General features: G+C 37.4%; 3 protein-coding genes across 4 annotated transcripts; 1 reads left to right on the forward strand and 2 right to left on the reverse strand.

The window, feature by feature from the left end:
* Nucleotides 1-622: 622 nt before the first annotated feature.
* Nucleotides 623-6,352, reverse strand: prr13 (proline rich 13). The gene is made up of 4 exons (XM_042406746.1): nt 6,139-6,352; nt 4,586-4,637; nt 3,975-4,465; nt 623-2,017 (listed from the first exon to the last, which is right to left on the reverse strand). The coding sequence occupies exons 2-4, from the start codon at nt 4,599-4,601 to the stop codon at nt 1,973-1,975; spliced, it is 552 nt and encodes a 183-aa protein (XP_042262680.1). The 5' UTR covers nt 4,602-4,637; nt 6,139-6,352; the 3' UTR covers nt 623-1,972.
* Nucleotides 6,353-6,552: 200 nt separating this feature from the next.
* On the reverse strand, nt 6,553-16,273 carry LOC121893864 (anti-Muellerian hormone type-2 receptor-like). 2 transcript variants are annotated; one of them, XM_042405989.1, is made up of 12 exons: nt 15,818-16,273; nt 13,941-14,121; nt 12,660-12,860; nt 12,202-12,357; nt 11,833-11,946; nt 10,871-10,977; nt 10,514-10,735; nt 10,070-10,184; nt 9,417-9,574; nt 9,167-9,320; nt 7,932-8,068; nt 6,553-7,792 (listed from the first exon to the last, which is right to left on the reverse strand). In XM_042405989.1, exons 2-12 carry the CDS (start codon nt 13,975-13,977, stop codon nt 7,676-7,678), a joined length of 1,518 nt encoding a protein of 505 aa, XP_042261923.1. In that variant the 5' UTR covers nt 13,978-14,121; nt 15,818-16,273; the 3' UTR covers nt 6,553-7,675. The 2 variants fall into 2 exon arrangements, with proteins under 2 accessions (XP_042261923.1, XP_042261922.1); XM_042405988.1 differs by having other exon boundaries at nt 9,167-9,338.
* A 105-nt stretch (nt 16,274-16,378) lies between these two features.
* On the forward strand, nt 16,379-20,924 carry LOC121893866 (cell division cycle-associated protein 7-like). Its single transcript, XM_042405993.1, has 9 exons — nt 16,379-16,479; nt 16,576-16,692; nt 17,263-17,634; nt 18,090-18,182; nt 18,439-18,591; nt 19,102-19,245; nt 19,476-19,625; nt 20,333-20,469; nt 20,744-20,924. Exons 1-9 carry the CDS (start codon nt 16,477-16,479, stop codon nt 20,787-20,789), a joined length of 1,215 nt encoding a protein of 404 aa, XP_042261927.1. The 5' UTR covers nt 16,379-16,476; the 3' UTR covers nt 20,790-20,924.
* The last annotated feature ends 1 nt before the right edge of the window (nt 20,925 follows it).

The raw sequence follows: 20,925 nt of genomic DNA on the forward strand, positions 1-20,925 counted from the left end.
GAAAAAGTCTGTTGTTGGAAATAACTGATGGCATGTATTACCCGTGTTTAAACACTGATTATAAAATTGAAATTATTATTTTATAGAAAGAATTATATTCTATATTATAGAAAGAAGTGTATGATGTTTCCTAATATGTTGACTCTAAGCTATTGATATTTATAAGCTTCAATGAATCTTGGCTGTATATACTGTACATAACCACCTACTATATGTTTATAAAGCTTCTTTTTTTTTTAACCATTTAACATTTATCTCAGCACTCTTCACTTCTTTGCACTATTTGTATCCTGTTTACAGTTCACAGGAAGAGTTTCATCTGTGTATAGGCATTGCTTGTGTGTATTTCTGTAGATTGCTGTGTTGTTATTCTGTGTAAGTACATTGAAAGTCACTAAACAGGAGTCAAATTCCTTGTATGCTTAAATATACTTGGCCAATAAAGATGCTTCTCATTTCGAAATACTTATCATATATGGCCATTAGTGGATGCAAAATATATTGCACCATTTTAGGTATAACACGCATTTTTACGTTTTTTCATTCAGATCTATTTATTGAGGAGGCTTGATTGTATGCCTGGCATATATGATTAAAATTAGTGCAGTTATAAAGTAATACAGATATAGCTTTCCTGCAGTCATCTCATACAGTAGTGAACACAATATTTGAATAAATAAAAATCAATAGGCCCAAATAGAGACACACAATATATGTTTTATTCTCTATAGTTAATCTTTCCAAGAAAATAAAAAAAAAATTTAAAAAAACTTTCAGGACAGAATGAAAAATTATAGATTTTTACATATTTTCTCTTATAGATTTTCTCAAACATCCAGAGTCAAGCATTAAGAAAAGTCTTCACTGTACCTCCTAGAACTAATATTTCACATTTGACATAGACACTACAAACCAAATAGGGCGTAGGTTTGGTTTTAATTTTGGTAGGGATATTTTTTTCAGTAATCGTGTATGTGCACTTGCTCTCTATCACTCTTTTCTCTTTCACAGGCACATGTACGCACACACATACACACCACAAGAGCCTGACTGCATAATGTTTACTTTACTAAATATTCATTTGCTGACTTGCCTTGTGATCATGATTTTTTCTCTGATTTTTACATTTTATTTTATTGATAGACTACTTCACTATAAATCAGAGACCAATATTAATATTTAAAAATAACAGATCATAGACTGTCATGAGAAATATTACATAAAATAAATGTATAGAAACGTGTAGGTGATGTGCTGCTCTGTAACTTGCTGCTGTAAGGTTTTCAAACCTCAACTGAGATTCTGTCCCTCTTTCAGTTTGTGGATTCACATTATCTTAGTTTTGCCCAGTGAAGTCGTTTTCAAGTCTGTGACCATGTGATGTTTAAACTATAAATACTGACCGCTTCAGATTATCCACCTCACCGACTCCACTACTGCTACTGTTACCGGGCTGCTGCTAGTCAACAATGCGTACAGCTTGAAGTAGAGGGTTGCCAGATCACCAGGTCGAGTATCCCCCATATCTTGCTCTTTCACCCTTTATCATAATAGCGCAGTTTTTTGTAGAAAACACACAAACCTGGCAACTCTGCAGAGATCTTAACATAAACATTACATGGATTAAAGCAGCTAGATTGTTTGAGATCTGTAAAAATATCAGTAGGGACAATCTAGTAACACTTTGATATTGGTAGGTACGTGTCCCTACTGTCCATACCCAAATCTACGCCCACATGGTGGAATAACAGTAGAGCCTAGTAACAGTAGTGTGTGAATATGTTTACAGCAATAGCCTGTGTGTGCATTTCTGGTATTATACATAGCCCAATTAGGATATAATACAGAACTGTATTATTACAGAAATCCTATATAAGTGTTAGCAATTCATTTTATATGTTTGTAGTTAATAGTCAGGTTGCCCTTTGGTAAAGCAGCCTTTCTGTAACAGCTGAGTTGTGGACTGGTGGCCTCAGTCACTGTCACTGCTGCTGCTGCTGCTGCTGCTGCTGGAAGACTGTGGAGAAGAACAGAAAGATTATATATGTTTTAATATTTTAATACACTTTAAATGAGTCATAACACAGTCAAGTGGAAGGAATATTATCAGTTATTTTCAAGGCCAAGTTACTGCAAATCCATTGCTATGGATTGTCATTGATCATGGATTTTCAGTTTCATCTGGCCAACAAAAGAGATGTTGAAGTAATGATGTATTAAGACAGTATATTGTACTGGTTAATCTCAGTTTGGTGTGTAGTTGTTTCCTGTTTTAAACTGAATGTGCTGTATGTTTTCCTGTGCCATAAAAACAACTCTTCCTCTGCACTGGATCAACTCCATTACATTACATTCATCTGACAGACAATTTAGTCCATTGTTGACTTATAAGAAGCGTATCTAAAAGTCTTAGGAACAACAGCTAGATGTCATCAAAAACTCGAAATGCATCCCTCCCTAAAATAAACAAGTTACAGCCTGTTCACAGTGTGAAAGAGTGCAAGTGCTTAGTGGTTGTTTATTTATTCAATTTTAAAGAATTGAGATGTAAGGAAGCGCTAGCATGGCGTAGTTTGAAAAGGTAGGTTTTCAACCATTCCCACCCAGGTAATTAACACCATTCAGACTCAGCCACATTCAGTTGTTTGAAGCTAGTCTAGCCCTGAAACAGATCCAATACCTCACTTCCATTAATCAGAAACAGATCACATGGAGCTCATCTGAATCTGTGGAATGCAAAGCCGATTGATTTTTAATGGGGTGTCTTAAGATGAGTTAAACATTCGTTCACACTGTCTCTTAACCTCCTCATAACCATTAATACACAGCATGTTTTGGAATAAATTTAAAGTCAACACAATAACTGATTATCTGACAAAACTGAGCAGTCACTGAACTATTCAAAGCAAAAAATTAACCCCCGCTGTGTGTTAAACTCCCGAAAGCACCAGTCTTAACTGAACCTATTCACACCCACATGGAAGATTTATGTAAGATAGTCAAATGCAAACTGACAAAGCAAAAGCCACATCATGTTTCCAAGGAATTAATTTACAGGGCGGATATTTGTAGCAGCAGAGCTACATATTGTTGCTAATGTTGTGCTAACGCTGTCTATCTGGTGAACTAATCAACCAAGGTTTGACATGACCAATTTCCTATGAAATTGACTAAGTTGACTATGACTAATTATTAATAAATAACTAAAATTTGAAGTCATTTCATGTTGCTTTTTTCCCTGTTTCCTTCTGTTAATCAAAGCAGAGATATTCAAGTAGAGCTGAAACATTTATATTAGGTAATTGACAGAAAAAATACAATTTCAACAAATCAATTACTTGTTTAAGTAATTTTTTACAGAAAAATTGCAAAAAATCTGTTGGTTTCAACCTCTCAAAATTGTGAAGGCTTCCTGCTTTTCTCTTCTCTGTCTTATATGATAGTAAAGTGAAAATTTGGGGGTTTAGAAAATAACAGGCATTTTGAAGATGTCACCTTGGAACTTGTGATGGGCATTTACACAATTAAAATATCTAATATTTTATAGACCAAATGATTAATTGACAAATTATTTGTCAGATTAATCAATAATTAAATAATCTTTAGTTGCAGCGCTATATCTAACATACAGGGTGTAGAAAGAGATGTGACTTTATTCTACGTACAGTATGTTTGATTTATAATCTAATGTTTTGTCTGTGCTCATGTGAGCCATCATCATGCCTCATAATGCAATCCAGTAACTAGTTATCATTTGGTTTTATGGCAATAAAATTAATCGTAATAATAATAAGCTGTATCCCTCTTCCAGTAGCATGTAAACAACGATGATTACTGTGTTCACAGAGCTGACTGAAATAAAGTTAGAGGCCTGTGTGCAGGTTCAAGTTTAATCTTTTGATCTAGTTTGGCATTAATATTTCACCTGCAGGGGATGCCATTTTAAACTCTTTAACCTTTAAGCCCAATCTCACCTTGTGGCCGTGTTTGTGGTGCTTATGTGTCTTCTTCATCTTCTTCTTCATCTTTTTGTGGGCTTTATGTCCGATCAGCCCCATTCCCATTCCTGCTACTCCCCCGCCTAACGCTGCAGCCATGGGATTCATCCCTCCATGATGATGACCTTTGTGGTGGCCTTTATGGTGACCCCCTTTTGGGGAGTGTGGGTATGGACCTGGGTGAACACCTGAAGGGGGGACTACTGGATATCCACCAGGAGCCATAGGATAAGGATGAAGCCCTGGAGCTCCATAGGGCATCGCCCCTGGAGGTGCATGTGGTGGCATGGCTGGATTCATAGCAGGTGGGAATTGGCCAGGTGGGAATTGGCCAGGTGGGAATTGGCCAGGTGGGAACGCTGGAGGTGGAGGATTGGGGAAGACTCCTGGTGGAGGGACAGCAGGACATGCGGGGTTGTATCCAGGAGGGTAGGCTGGGTTTGGTGGTCCCATTGGAGGGGGAGGACCTAATACATACACACATGCACAGATATCCGCCATATTCTTCAAAAATACACATTATAAAGCAGGCCTAAGCCAAGTCATAAAATATTGTAAGTATATATTTGTTATGTATGCTATCGTACCTTGATTTGGCCACATGGTTATGTGTCTTGACTTCAGGTGTCACACAAAATCCTGGAGAAACAGTGAGAAAGGCCACGTAAATGGACTTTGAATATTTCATGAAGTAAATTCACATGACATTATTATATAATTATATAATATAATATAGTTTTTATTAAGGGTGTAACTACACTGCATCTTATCATATCATTCTACATGCAGCTCTTTATTCAAACTGAATCAAACAAGTCACCACAGGTTTTGTCCAAACCCTGAAAAATGGAGTTCTGATCTGAGATGATATCTTTTCACACATCTGCATCACATTTGCACATCTTTTTTGCCAATATTTGGTTATATCTGCTCATTAAACCAATAGACAGAATGGTTACACCAGTTTCCAACATTATAATTGTATAAAGATGAAAAAAAGTTATAATAAAAGTAAAAAATGTGAAAAAAAAGAACAAAAAATGCATATCACGATTTCAGGAGGCCTAAAGACTTCCTCAAACTGCTTGTTTTGCTCAAACAAGCCATTTAAAACATAGAAGCAGAAAATGCTCACATTTGAGAAAATAAAACAACTGTTGACAACATTTAGATTGGCTGGTCTATTAATTGACTAATTGCTTCAGCATAGTTCAGTTTCTTAAAAATTGAGATATAAGACCTATTCTCAGGCACTCTGTATTTTTACTGCCTGAAAATGTTACAACCGATTTTGTAATTTCAGCAGTTGGCAAGAGTGGATGTTGTCAGACAGACATCAAACCCGGAGGCTGCAATGCACCTGATCCTTTGTTTCCTGGGTCACATGATTCAGGATTCAGAGTTTTAAAGTGGCAGTAAATTGAGATTTTATTGTTGTCAGATAGATTTACACTCAGTAGCCAGTTGATTCAGTCTAAAACAACAACCCTGCACTAAATCCTACTTACATGAAGGTTATAATAGTTCCTGTTGAGACCGATTTAAATGTGTTTCTGATATTTTGTCATCCTCAGTTACATAAATAATGGTAGACTAAATGTCACGAGCACCTCTCAGTATGCAGTATAACACAATGCAATTTAACTGTATCACAAACTACAGCCTCTAACATGACATTGAAACAGTTTTAACAACAAATGAATATTAAAGCCTTCATGAGGATTGATTAATTGTAAGGCTGTTTTACAGGCCTGCACGGGTTTATCTGTATATGCCTAAACTGGCAACTGGATATAGATCTATTGTAGGCCATGAGGTTACTTTATAACTTTATAACAACTAAATATAACACAACAAAATACTTGAATAACTAAATATAGCTCTTGTCAGTATTTTAAATCATTTTCAGACACAATACACACTTATCACATGATATAACATGTCACATGTCATAATGTCTAAATTATGTCCTAATGTTCAAGTTCATTTTTGCAGCACTTCCATTATTTAACTACATTACATGATATGGCGTTAAGTCCTAAGCAAACCGGTATAAACAGTGTTTTTGTCGTATTTGTTTATGCGCCATAAACTCTGTTTACAATCACTGTTTGTCAATGACCAGATTTCCTAAGCTTACCTTTGGAACTTGTCCCCGCTCTGGGTGAGTTTCTCAGGAATTTAGTGCTCCCAGTGTTTGTCTTCCGCATTGAGCTGCACGGAAGCAGCAAAAAAATGCATCAGGAAGCCACGCCCGTTGTTAAAGCATACGTACGTTATTTGCGTAATGGCAAAAGTCCAGTGGGGTGTGGATGAAAAGCTGACATACTTGTTCAAGTGGGACAAAAGATAGTGAGGTGATAATGGAATTGATGATGTGTACCCGCAGGTATCGCTAGTGATATTTTCAGAGGGAGGAGCCCATGACACACACACACACACATACACACACACACACACACACACCGGATCCATACTCACTCCATAGTCACACATGTATCCATTACATCATGGACCAATATTATGTGAACAAAGTCAAGCATACAACACAGGTCTTTCTAGAGATTTATTCAACTTCATTTTGACAAAAAAACACCAAAGATGTTGACAAAAATAACTCACTTACTCAACCAAACCAATCATTGTGCATTTTTTTTTAGCCAATAAGCCTTTTTCACAACAGACATTTTGAGTCATAGTAGGAAAAGCACAGGTGTTACTCATGAAATTAACGATGGCCATGCTCTATTAAAATGTCCCAGTAAACAATGACAGTATGACAGCAAGAAACCGAAGCACCTAAATTGAATTTGGCCATTAATTTTATTATTTACACCTGTGCTGTTCTTATTGTGACAGGTTGAAATGTCTTCTGTAAAAAAAATGGCTTGGCTTACTGGAACATATAAATCTTACAGAGCGGTTATTAACAGTGTTAGCACCAGCTGTGATTTTGCTGCTACAAGTCAAAATGTGTGCTGTCAAAAAGCCACATCACTTTAAGAGTAACTAGTCATTGTAAATATCTTTTTAAAAAATGATTATTATTTCAATACAAAACCTAGATCATATATGACAGTTATATAAAATTAGACACACAAGCAAACAATCCAAACAAACCCCACCCTGTTGTTGAGAATGAAGAAATAACATTTCTTTTCATTCTCTTTGAAAAATAATCATTTGCATTATGTCAATATGGACACACTTTTCAATTTTTCTATAATATAACCTGTTGTAAGTATATAAAAGAAAGACAGCATGTAATGGAAACCTGTTTAAGTCAAGAGGCTTACCTATAAAATTCAACCTGATGAAAATATTATGAAAGGCTAAAAGTAGTGACTAGGGCTGCAATTAACGATTATATTCATTATCGAATGATCTGTCAATTATTTTCTCAATTAATCGATTTGTTATTTGGTCAATAAATCCTAAAGATACTCTTACTGTCATATAGGACTAAGGAAGCCAGAAAATATTCACATTTGAGAAGCTGGAACCAGAGTAATTTGGACATTTTTTCTTAAAAAATGACTCAAAATGATTAATTGGTTATCAAAATAGCTGGCAACTAATCGATTAATCGACTAATTGTTGCAGCTCTAGTAGTAACTCAAAGAAAACATTGCAAGTGCTTGATATGTTGGCTACGGGACAAGTTGAAACAAAAAAAGTCATAATGAGTGACAAGACTGAAGGGAGACTAATCTGTCCGCAACACACCAAGCTGTCAGCCGGGCATCCGGGTCACTGTCCCAACAATCTGTCAGTAGCTCCTGCAGCACAGATCCCTGAGAGTTTTAAACAGTCCGTCAGTACATTCACCACAATAGATTCATATTTTCATGAGCAATCCAAAATATTTATTTTATTACTACATGGCCAACACAAACTGTATGTCCAAGTGAGAGGCATCATGTGGAAGAATACCTGTGGTAGCAGTTCCCAGTGTTCTGGTATGGAAGGTCTCTTTTCCATGTGAAACACGTACCAGGTGAGGCTCCCCAGGGTCATACTGGCCCCCAGCTCAGATTCATAAGGCATGAGATGCTGTGGAACAATATGGCCTGCAGATGGAGACATCTGTATGAATTTTAACATCCATTTAGCACTATCTCATAGATAAAGTGTATCCGAGCAGTGCACAGACATACAGCAGATTACGCACATCAACATCAAAGGAAAGTAAAAACAGAAATTGTGAAAATCTGACAGTATTGGCAGATGTGATGACTGTTATTACGCCAAAGTGAATGAAGGCTTTAACATAACTCTTCTCCTTGCTCTGCCTAAGAGTGACTGAGCTTTTCTTTTGTGACAAGTTTTTTTCAACTTCAAGAGCACCTTAAGGTTCCCTGGTTTTGAAACTGATTGAGCACTTGGTCTCTGCAGTTATTCTAATGTGATGTTGGAAATTTTGCTTTTATTAATCGTTATTATGCAACTATTGATGATATTGAAAAAGAAACAGTAATGGCAGAGTGGAAACAGTTGTATATAGTTTTAATTATCAATATCAGGTTCAAACGTTTACAATATAAGTGGTTAATGTGAACCTATATTGCTCCCTGTAAGCTACACAAGTTCAATCCAAATATCCCAGATCAGTGCATTAAAAGTGACGAAGATAGCGGGAAACTATAATTGTTCATGGGAATGTCCTGTTATCAAAGATTTTTTGGAGAAAGTGATATATATTTCCCACATTGAGAAGAAAAAGATGATATCGTTTTGGTATCTTCATGCCAAATACACAAAAAAGGCACTAAAGCCATCTCTCAACCAATGGCTGAAATTACTTTCAAGGTCGTTATTTATGGAAAAACTAACATTTGCATTAAAGGGAAAATCCAAGGACGTTGAAAAGATGTGCACCATTTATGGACTTCCTGAAAAAAAAAACAAAAGTTGGGACTTAAGTTTTCCTCTTTTCCTGTCTGGTTCTGTTTCTGTTTTGTTGTTGTTATTTGTTTTGTTTCATTATTTTTTGTTTCTGTCTTATTTTATTGTCATGTTTTTTATTATTGACATAACAGAATAAATATAATGGTAAAAGATAGATAGATTGTTATCATGCACCTGATTAAAGGCCCACATGTGGTTGGACTAGCTCATGGTCAAAGGCTACCCCATTATGTTATGTATAGGCCTAAGAAGAAGTTTACCTTCAAATAAATCAGAGCAGCGCATCCAAATCTCCCACAGCAGCAGTCCCAAAGCATAGACGTCCCCTTGCAGACACCAGCCGCTGTGTAGGTTTACAGAGCCTTCCAGGATCTCAGGGGACATGTAGCACAATGTGCCTACCTGAGCGTGACCCTGCAGACGGACAGAAATCTGAACTGTCATTCCGTATGTTTTCATTTAGAGATTTTAATCTTGCATTACTAAGTTGTATCTCCACACAGGTCTCACCACTGTGTTTCTTGTGCAGCTCTGCCGCCGCCGAGGTCCGGAACATGAACGTAGGATGGTGGAACAACCAAAATCACTCAGAGCACAGGTACCATCTGCTCTCATAAGCACATTGAAACTGCTGAGGTCTCTGTGGGCCACAGGAGGTTTATGCACATCTGTAAGGAAAGACACATACAGAATAATTGTGAAAATATTCTGATTTGTGAATTTATTTGTGGTTTGAATTCATAAATGCAGTGAATGTTACGGATCAAGAAAGACTCATATATTCATTCATTCACTTACATTTAGAGTATTGGCCTCCTAGTGGCTGTAAGGAGCTGCAGCCGCAACACTACAGTTCAAACACTGAACCAGAATAATTCAAATGTCTTCCGTCTGCAATACTGCTGAACTGTGAATGTTCCTTCTTGTGGGTGATTTTGAATCCCTGTAATATATCAGCTGTTTGTATGCAGCCTTATGCTTTTTTTGTTACAACTCACCTGAAAGAATACTCACCTTAATGTGTTCAATTCTGGTAATAGTTCAAATTGGGCACATGTATACAGAGATAGCAGTGCTTTCTATGTAGGTAGGGTATAACATGGACAAGCACACACACACACACATGCACACACACACACACACTGTGATATTCTGGCTGATACCATTGCTGTGAAGGTCAGAGTGGAGATAGGAAAGTCCCTGTGATAAAGACTGGCACAGCTTCAGTGACAACATCCAGCTGGTGGTGTGCTTGCACAAAAAGGAGTGGAGAGAACCCTGAAATCAAAGGGACACTAATTATTTATGTCCAATAACATTAAAGAGTTAGCTTTGGGTATACAATGATAGTGTGAGTGTGAGAGGATGTGGTAGACTAGAAAATGTATGGCATGCAACTCATTTCACTGTGCCAAAAGAAATGCTAATTATCCTAAACAGAACGTTTGAATGGGAACTTTCTGCTCTATAGAGCTTACAGGACTACAAAGCACATACCTCAGACTCCTTTTCCTGGTCCTTCACCTACTCCCTTGAATAACTTTAGATATCTCAGAAAATGGAAAAATGCCCTATTATATTTCCTTCAACAAATGATTGCCACTCACATATTCAGCAAATTCCAGGACTGTGAGCCAACTGTCTCCATATGGTTTCCTCCCAGTGCCCAGGAAGTGGACAATCCCAGCATGCTTCATCAATGGGAGTTCATAAACCTCCTTCTCTGTGGTAAATTGATGTTTCCATCTTGCAGGGATAACCTTCACGGCCACCATGGATCCCTTGTATTTCCCCTGCCAAACGGTGGCAAAATGCCCATTAGCCACAATCTGAAAGAGATAATAACATACAGGTACAAGTACAAGTTAACCGGATGGTAAAATAGATCATCTAACTGTATAATTTTCTGATACTTTGCTCACTGTTGACCATAAAATATAAATTGATTTGACAGCTGTGCTTACCCGCTGTAGTTCAATGTTAGCAATGTCAATCTCTGAGGCTTTTGTTGTTTGGCAGGAACACAGTGGTGAGACATGGGAGTCATGAAGGGAGGCTTGTTGGCTCTCCTCTAAAATGACAGTAATGTAATGAAGATACACTAGTTCAAGGAAATCTGACACTACCACTCCTTTTAATTTTGTGTTATTTTTAACTGTCTGGTTTTATTTGCTGCATTGCACTCCTGAAAAGTTTTAATCTGGGCATAAATTATTTGGTCACCCACTATTCATTTTAAACTATCCTAACTGAATATCCACAGAAAAGACACAGAAATATGATTGAAGAGTACTAAAGAGAGGACAGGAGGTAAAAGGGAGCACTAGAGATAAACACCAAGGCCAGTCCAGCAGAGAGAATGTTATTGTTTCAAGGTTAAACAATGATATCATGAGAACTGAATCTGAATTTAGGAAATGCGTTGTTGAAATGTTTTTTTCCCAAATCTTTGGGGAAGCAGAGAAGGGATGTGCTATAAATCAACAATATCTTTTTTCCTTCGTAAGGACAACAATTTTATAGCATGTCTGGTCTGAATCTAGCTCTAAGACACTGCAGGGGCTGCGATATTAACTCTATCTTCCCAGGATGAGCAGTAACGTGGAAGCTGAGTTATCTAAATGTGAGGGATCTAGCAAACTCTTCTTCTGTGTGTTGATGATATCATAAAAATGTGATAATACAGTCCACCATTAAGGCTTTTAATTTATTCCAGTTAACGCCTACTTGTACTGTATTCAGTAAGTAAATGGGACATACAGTATTTTCATCTATGAAAACAAAATGATTCCCTTTTATATCATGCTATTGCTCACTGAAACAGGTTTAAGACATACTGCTACAATAACTGCAATCAGGACAAAGTGTCGATGTTGTCCACTGGAGTGGGCAGTCACATAACAAAAATTGAAAATGAAACTTTTACCCAAGTGAAAGTAATTATCTTGAAAGAGGTTTCTCCATTTCACAGCAACGACCAGGAGTACGACAAAGATCAGGACTACCAAATGTCCAAACAGAATCACTGCAGTTGCCGTCTCTATGAAAAAAGAAACACATTTAATTTCTGTAGAATCTAATATGATTCATTAAGTGAATATCATGTTAAAAAATAATATAAAAACACACATGACAAGTTTAATCTTTTTAAGTTTAGGGTCAGATTTTCAAATGAAAGGAGAATAGAAAGAGAAAGAGAGGTTTGGATTTGGCTTGGGAGGAAACAAAATGTGTCTTTTGAAAGAATGATAACATTTTCTGCGATGAAAAGAAAATAAATCACTTATCATCATACCTACAGAAGCGAGTGGAGGCTCTTCCAGCTCTGGGGTCCAGGTGATGTTGCTATTGCAGAGGTCTGTGTGGCACACACACTTAATAACATGATTGCTGAAGCGTGTTTGTGGCCTGCAGGTTGCATCCGGGCAAGACTTTTCAACGATATCACAAGCTGGAGCAGAAAAATTAATAACACAATAGACAATTAAAAAAACATGAGAATCCTACTCAACCTAGTAGGATGTGTATATTACATAACATAGACATTACAGCAATTAACTTATTTAGCCAATAGCAGTCAGATATGCCCTGATGTTGGCTGGTTTTGAGGCTTAAATTATTAAACGATCTGATAACATTTTAAGAGCAAAAATGTTTATGACTCCTGATAATGACACAAGAACAGAATCCACAACATCTGGTCTACTCCAGATGTTCTGGTCCGGATGTCTAATAAATTTTTAGGTCTCTTACCAAGAAGATCAACCTCTGGCTGGCTATTGTTGATAAGAAAATAGCCCACACAGCAGTAGGTGTTCTCGCAGAACTGCACCGAGCCGCTCACATTGCCAGCGGTTGTATATATGTTGTTTTGTGGGTTCTGTGGATTCACTTGGAATGCACACTGTCTCTTCTGAATCAAAGACTGGTTGGAGATACATAGAAGGATGCATTCTGGGAAGAGGAAGACAAACAGACAGCTGCTGTAGATGTTGTACATGTGGATTCATTGAGCAAAAATGACCTTTTTCTCTCTGGTTTTAACAGGAGGCTTTGTTATCCAGGTTTTATGGTGACTCTTATACTCTATAGTGCTGATTGTTTATAATCTGGTGGACAATACTGTCTAAATACCAGTTTAAAGTAAATATTTAAAGTACATTTTCTACCAATTATGCAAAGATTTAATGTTCTTTGTTCAAGGCAATATCATGAGAAGCAGATTTATTGGAGTCAATATCACTTTCATGATAATTATACTACATTTATTTACACAGTCAATGTACTAAAGTGAAACAATTAGACTTGCAGAATCTTTCAAAGTGTGACCACTTTAGCTCAGTCCAAAGTTTGACTGTAGATATATTATGATAAAAAATCAAGATGCCCAAATGTGCATCCTATCTTATCAGCCTCAATATTTCTTGAAACACCTCTTAGTGCTCTAGTTTCCTGCTGTCACAGTGTTCCTGACTCTGAAATTACTTCAAAATTTATTTCAGTAAATTGCTGTTTCCCTCAAGTGTTCCGATGCTTGATGATGCAGATCCAATACAATCCACAAAACGTTTTTTTCCCTGAGAACAATTTATCAGCGCTATAGTTACAGGACATACGCTGGTAGCATACCCATCTCTTTCCTTACACATTTAGATCCTAGCCAATAACTGGCCTATGTATCATTAACTCTAGAAAGGTTGGTCGACATATTTAAGATGTCCCTGCATGATTGAAATCTGGTTTGGAAGGAGTTACTAAAATCTTAAATATTTCCCTTTTTAAATTCAAATCTCATAAATTCATGGAGTTTTGCGAGTTAGTGTTAGGGAGATCAGTTACAGTAGCATACTCCTTCTGAACTGTCACTACACTATTACAGTGCTTCAGCGACACATAATCTAATTATCATCAAATTGGAAATTGTGCCCCTAGAAGTCAAATTCACATAGAAAATAAACCAAAAAAAAGAAAGACACACATGCAGCTTACAAGCTTCAAATGAGAGACAGGCTTTTTAATAGCAAATGCACTCACCTAAAGCCAAAATCAGCTGCCACTGCTGCAGGATCATGGTGACTCTGAGCCCAGACAGGCCAAGCAGGGAGTGAATATTTATCAGTCCTGGGAATGTGAGAGGAGTTTCCCACGTTTCCCAGCATCACTCCCACTGCCACACACCTGCATGTACCACACATACCTTCTACCAAACAATGGGCTGTGGGAATACATAACATTTATCAACATAATCATCTCCCACTGTTAAGGGATATCATCTGCAGTCAGGTGGGATGTTATCTGCAGCTGACTCAGATGATCTAAGGGCCACAAGTAAACTGAAGAGCTTTCAGACAAATTCACTGGAGCTACAAAAGGAGGCGCTCCATCTCCTGTTTTTTCTTTTTTTAATGTCCCACAAACACCCATTTATGCCAGGAAAAGGAGAGCATAAATGAAATATGAGGAATTACAAAAATACAAATACTAATGACAACAAGCCAAAATTATAAGATTATACATCAAAATTTGACTTACTAAATAAAAGTTGAGTTTCACATTTTCACATTTAATCACATTTCGAAATATTAAATCTTAAATGTAAGATACATTTTAAGAAAGTGAACATTTGAGATACATTTGAGAAGTCAAATCATGACTTTTGAAGTCAAAATTGTAAGATAGTAAGTCAAAAAAATGTCCTTTAAGTCAAAATTATGAGATTTACTACATCAAAATGTCTCAACACCTATTGGATGGATTGCCATAAAATTTTGAAGACTTTCATGGTTTCCAGATGACGTATCCATAAGACTAAGTTACTCTAGCGCCATCAGCAGGTTGACATTTGTGGTTGTGGATGAAATATCTCAACAACTACTGGATGGATTGCCATGAAATAAGACATTCATGTTCCCAACAGCATGAAACTTTGATGATCCTCTGACTTCTTTTCATCCAGCACCACCATCATGTCAAACTTTTTGTATGTCCAGTTGTTTGTTTTATGACTAACAGTGGTGGAAAGTAACTGAGTACATTCACTCAAGTACTGTACTTAAGCACAATTTTGAGGTACTTGTACTTTACTTGATTCATTTGATGCTACTTTATACTTCCACCCCACTACATTTCAGAGGGCATTGTTGCACTTTGTACTCCACTATATTTATTTAACAGCTTTAGTTAGTGGTTACTTTTCAATAACATAATTATGAACTTATAAATTACATTGCATTGTTAAAGATTAAAGCAGTGGTTCCCAAACTTTTTGCCTTGTGGCCTCTTACAAAAAATCAGTGTGTATTTGTTTCTCTTTGTCATGTTTCAGATGTCAGAGTTGCCAGCAGTGCCCCCAAAGGGACATTTTCCCTAATGTGGTTTCAAATGAAACTGAGTCCCAAAGAAGTTAAACTCTTTTAATATTTCACAAGAACGAACTAAAGACTAAAGAAAAGAAAAAAAAGAAGAAGAAAGAATCCAAATTCATGTAGCATCCCACGACCCTTCAGATTTATTTTATGACCCTTACAAAGCAGTTCAAACTAGCTCCACCTCTTGAAGCTACAACAATAACATGCTGCTTATGAATTGACTGATAAATGTGTTTGTCAGTCAAAGCAAAATTTTCTGCAAAACGAATACTTTTACTTTCATTCTTGAAGTACATTTTGCTGCTTATACTTCTGTACTTTTACTTATGTAAGATTTTCCATGCAGGACTTTTACTTGTAATGGAGTATTTTTACTTTACTAAAGTAAAGGATCTGAGTACTTCTTCCACAACTTATGACTACAAACTTGCAAAACTCATGACATTTCCCATCAGCCTCGGCTGTAGTTTGTGTTTACTGCTAACAGCAAATGTTAGCTTGCCTATACGCTAAACTAAGATGGTGAACAAGGCAAAATATTACCTGTTTAACATCAGCATGTCAGCATGTCAACGTTTGCATTAAGCTCAAAGCAACACTCACGTTTTATCTGTACTGTACTATCTCATATATTTGTCTCACAATGTCAAAATTTTAACGTCCGATATGGCTTTAACTCTGAGAGTCAACATTCAAGTGTTTCTAATGTCTACACTTTGACGGTTAGCTAGCTTATATAATTTTGACCGAGGATTTACCCTAACTTTTCAGGGTTTTTTTTACTTTTTGTGGCAGAAAATGGACTTCCGTAAACACTGATATTCTGTTTTCTTACACAATTGAACAAACATAAACTCATTTTTTCACTGTGACTCAAATAATGTCTTTTGGAATATGTTATTTTTAAATGTTATTTGACAGTCTTCTTTATAGCGCATGTGTCTCGAGGATGATCAACAATAAGGTAGTACACTTTTGTTTATTTTGTCTGTCTTTCGCGCGTTTAGGTGTTCAGTTCCCCCCACGAGGGCGGAGTTTAAAAAGCGACATTGACCTTGGCTAATACTGTGCATTCTCGCTGCCCTAAGCTACAAAACACGCACACCTAATTTTCTATCAGTTTAACGTATTTGAGCGCGGGCGGGCGGGCCGAACTGAACTGGGGAAGCTAGTCCTTGCCGTCGACGGCCATCAAGAAAACAATGGTAAACCAACTTAAATGACTTATTGGTCAGCCCGAACATGTATTACACATGAATTCAAAAGTTTTACGTTAATTTTGTGCATATTTATTTTACCAGACGGGGATTTTAGGAATGCGCTTCCCCACAAAAGAGCTGGCTGATGTTTTCGCGGAGGACTCTGAAAACGATCGAACATTTTACGGTTTTTCTGACGGTGAAATCAGCGATCACAAGGTGCTTTTTTTGGCTTCAATACGAAGGAAATATACATATTTAATTGTAATAGACGTTTTCTGTTGTTGTTTTTGTTGTTGGTTTATCGCCTCACAGAGATATGAATACACTCACTGAGCAGTTTATTAGGAACACCTGTGCAATCTAATGCAATCCAATAAAACAGTTCTGCCATGAATTCTACTTTTATATTATTATATTATACAAAGTGTTCCTAATATTTTGCCCCTCTCATGTATGTTAATAGAGTGGACAAAATATTAGGAACACTCTTCAATATAATGCAATCCAGTACACCACCACTATGACCTACATAATAAACATAAAGTAGAGTTCTCACCTTTCTGACAGTGTCAACAGAAACTGAAAATGTTCAAGCTTTGTAAAAGTAGAATTTATGGCATTACCCTGTAGTGATTTCATCGGTCATTCTTTTTCACTTCAACGCAGCTGGCAGTTTATGTTCCTAGAGAGCTCAACAGATTACTTAGACTGTGAAAACTTTGTGAAAGTTGTGTCACCAGCCAAACGAGAAATAATCCAATTTCTTAATCTCCTCATGTCCATCAGAATTCAAATTTGGAAGATGAAGATGGAGCCCAGCTTTCTCTTTCTCCCAAGAAACAGAAAGCCACATCTAAACCATCTGCTGCTGCCCGCCCCTTCAGACTCAGGGTGGCTCTCCGCTCCACTTTCACTGCCCAGCAGTCCACTGATGATGAGGATGCAGAGGGTGAAGAAAAGAGTACCGAGAAGAGAGAGGTGAAGAGGGCAGGAAAGACCAGTCAGGCAAAGAAGAGGAGACGTGTTAAGTTTGAAGATGAAGAGTCAGCAGTGGCTCGGCCGTCTCCTTCTAAGGAGCATGGATCAGATTCAGCAGAAGATGTGTCGGACTCTTTTCTGGCCAAGAGAGAACAGAACATCAAAGCCAATAAAGCAATGGTAACCAAGAAACACAGAACTACATACAGTATATGGTATAGTACTATTTGGAGGCCAGCAGATTGATGTCACCAACATGGTGTATATAGCTGTGGTTCATAATGTCCAGTTATCCCAAAGGTTTATTGGGAAACCACAGGGTCCCTTGTGAAATAAGAATGTTTAATTTCACTGTTCATTTGATACATTTTCCACACAGAGAGATCTATTATTTTACTAACTTCTCCCTTTTGTTTACAGTAGAAATGGACAGGTCTTCTCAAATGGGACAAAACAAATCAGAATGAGGGTTTTTGGCCTAAAGCAGTGGCTCTCAGACTTGGGGTGTTGGATCCTTTAAGGAGTCACAAGATCATTTGGGGGGGCTTCAAATAGCTTGTTCGGTCTGATCAACAGTCCAAAACCTAAAGAGATATTCCATTGATTATAATCCTTTTTATTTTATTTTATAACAGTTGGCTCAGCTGATGGCAGACCTGCAGAAGATGCCAGGAGCTGCAGGTTTTCTGAAGAAACAAGGTGGTAAACAGCCAAAAGAGAGAAGTACTGTGAGTAGAGGATGATGAAAAATCTTTCACAAATCACCAGCAGTTTTGTCCCAAAGTCAGTTGTTAATATTTAACTGGATGGAAATTAAAATTCCCCATTTGCTTAAGTCAAAAGTAAACAAGAGGTGAATCAGAATATTTATGTTAATCTTTCTTCTCTGTCAGATCACCCCAATTATGACTACTTCAAATTTGAGTTCCAGCTCTGATTAATAGACAAATGTACTGAGGTGATTTTATCCAACCTCATCTGCAGCATCCACCACGCTCTGGTGCAGCTGGAGGGGAGTCCAGGAAGAACCCAGAGCGAGCGTCCCGCAGACAGACCCGCTCTATGGGGGGAAGTGACAATCCTTCAGCCCTGCAGGAGGAGAAACTGGAGCTCAGTTTAGAGGAGGAGCTGCTGGAGGTTCAGTTCTTCCATTTATCAATGACTGTCTTTAAAACTTTGGACTACTTCCTATTCTAAAAAAAATGTTGAACAGAATTGGGAGCCCCTACTCTCCTAAAAGGTGTTAACTTAAGTGCAATATAATTATTTTAATTTTTTGTCAGATCTTGACAGTTTGTTTTGCATGTAAATTAATGTTTTTTATTTTTAAAGTAGATCTCAGGCCAGAAAATCAAATAATTTCATAATGGCATTATTGTGTAGTGCAACACATTGTGCAAAAATGTTTTTCAAAGAACTACATAACAAGCTGTATGATTGAAGAACTAAAACTGGGTCTTTGTTAATCATATGAATGTTTTATCTTCTGTTTTACTCAACCATTTGTAATATGTTCCGTATACTGTCAAGATGAATGTATCAGGCTTTGTATATGTGTAAGTTAACTGAACATATTTTATTAAATCTTATCAGTGTCTTAAGTCAGACTGTTAAAGTGAAAAAGATCATTGTTGTTTTGTGTTCTAGGTACGCCGGGCCCCGCAGCGCCGTGGAGCCCCACGACCTCATCAGTCCAAACCTCATATTGTCCGACCTGTCGAAGACATCACAGAGGATGAGATTCAGCTGATTGCAGACAACATGACTGATAAAGTCTACGACAGAGTCATAGTTAGTTCTGGGAATGATAGACTTTATTTCAATATCATGTTATTTTGGAACCAAATCAGTTTGCACAGAGACCACTAACAAAATCACTGTGACAAGATCTAGTTCAGAACACTGAGAAACCGCTGTGGTCATCGAGTCACCACCAGGTGGCAGTCTCTCCTGTACTGAAGTCTAACAAATGTACTCAACCTCTGTATAACATCTGTTGATGTTTCTTTTTTTGTTTTCAGGGCTCTACATGTCACCAGTGCCGACAGAAAACTGTCGACACTAAGACGTGCTGCCGCAGTGAGGACTGTCGTGGGATTCAGGGTCAGTTCTGTGGGCCATGCCTGAGGAACAGATACGGAGAGGATGTCAGGAAGGCGTTGCTTGATCCGGTCAGACACCAGCACACAGGCTATACCTGCACAGATGCACATAAGATGAATTTTGCACACATCATTTCTGTATTTTCTGTCATGGAGTGTTTAGGTTTGCAGGGGGGTCAATTTAAATGTGGCAGAGTCGATATGATAGCAGCTCTGTGAGGCTGTATTTGAAGGATAATTACGGTTTATTTCAACCTTATATATTTCCCATAAATGTAGCCATTTGGGCTCTATGCACCATGCTAACTTTGCACTCACCAGCTCCATTATAGAGATTTGGGGAAACAAGGGACTTGTGCAGAAAAAAAAATTAAAAAGTCATTTCACTTCTTACTCTCCATCTTAAATTTCAGTCTTGTGTAACAACTCTGGGCTTTTTCACCTTTTTACTGAATAGTTTTGCCAGTGGAGACACATATGTGAAACAGAGAGTTCAGCTAGCTTAACAGTCATGGTCCTAGCAACTCATCATTAAGTGTCAAGACAAAAGGTGACTAATAATGATAACATCAGTACTTTTCTAAAGACAGAACAGGATTTGTTTCTCTGTGTTGTTAATCATTTGCACCTTAAAGTAAGCAACACTGCAGGAAAAAATATAAAAGTAGTTGCACTTGTAAAGTTAAATCCTGTTCGCCTTTTAAATCCTTTTCCTTATGTACTTACACTTCTGTCTTTCTCCAGTCAGTTTAGTGTTTAATCATGTATCTCCTCAGGAGTGGCGGTGCCCTCCCTGTCGAGGCATTTGCAACTGCAGCTTCTGCCGCCAGCGTGATGGCCGCTGCCCAACTGGTATCCTGTTCCCCCTGGCTCAGTACCACGGTTTCTCGGACGTCCACTCTTACCTCAGCAGGTGGGGTACTACATCAGAAGATTTTTTTTTTTTTTTTTTTACAATAATTAAGTTTTTCTTTCAAGAGTCTAATTTATTGAATACTACATATGAACCTCAATATAATGAGAGGATACTTACCAACTTAACAAGTACCAGATTGCACCACCATCTCAGTAAAGTGTCCTAAAAAGTAACTGTTAAATACCTGCAAATTATCAGGAAATTAGTGTAAAATAAAATTAAGGGACCTGTAAAGTAAAGCTCTGGAACTGACACATTTCTCTCCTTACAGCCTCCAAAAAAAACTGAAGAGTGAGGATGACGATGGAGAGATGTGATTCCAAGACACCAGAGGGAGCAATTGTTCCAATTGTATTGTAGTTTTGTGTTGAAAGTTTTGAGTCTTGCTGTTTTAGTCTGAGTGACACTTACACATGCTGTGATTTTAAACAAATAAAGCAGTTTCCGACCAAC

This window comes from Thunnus maccoyii, chromosome 3 (assembly GCF_910596095.1).
Source record: "Thunnus maccoyii chromosome 3, fThuMac1.1, whole genome shotgun sequence".
Classification (NCBI taxonomy): Eukaryota; Metazoa; Chordata; class Actinopteri; order Scombriformes; family Scombridae; genus Thunnus; species Thunnus maccoyii.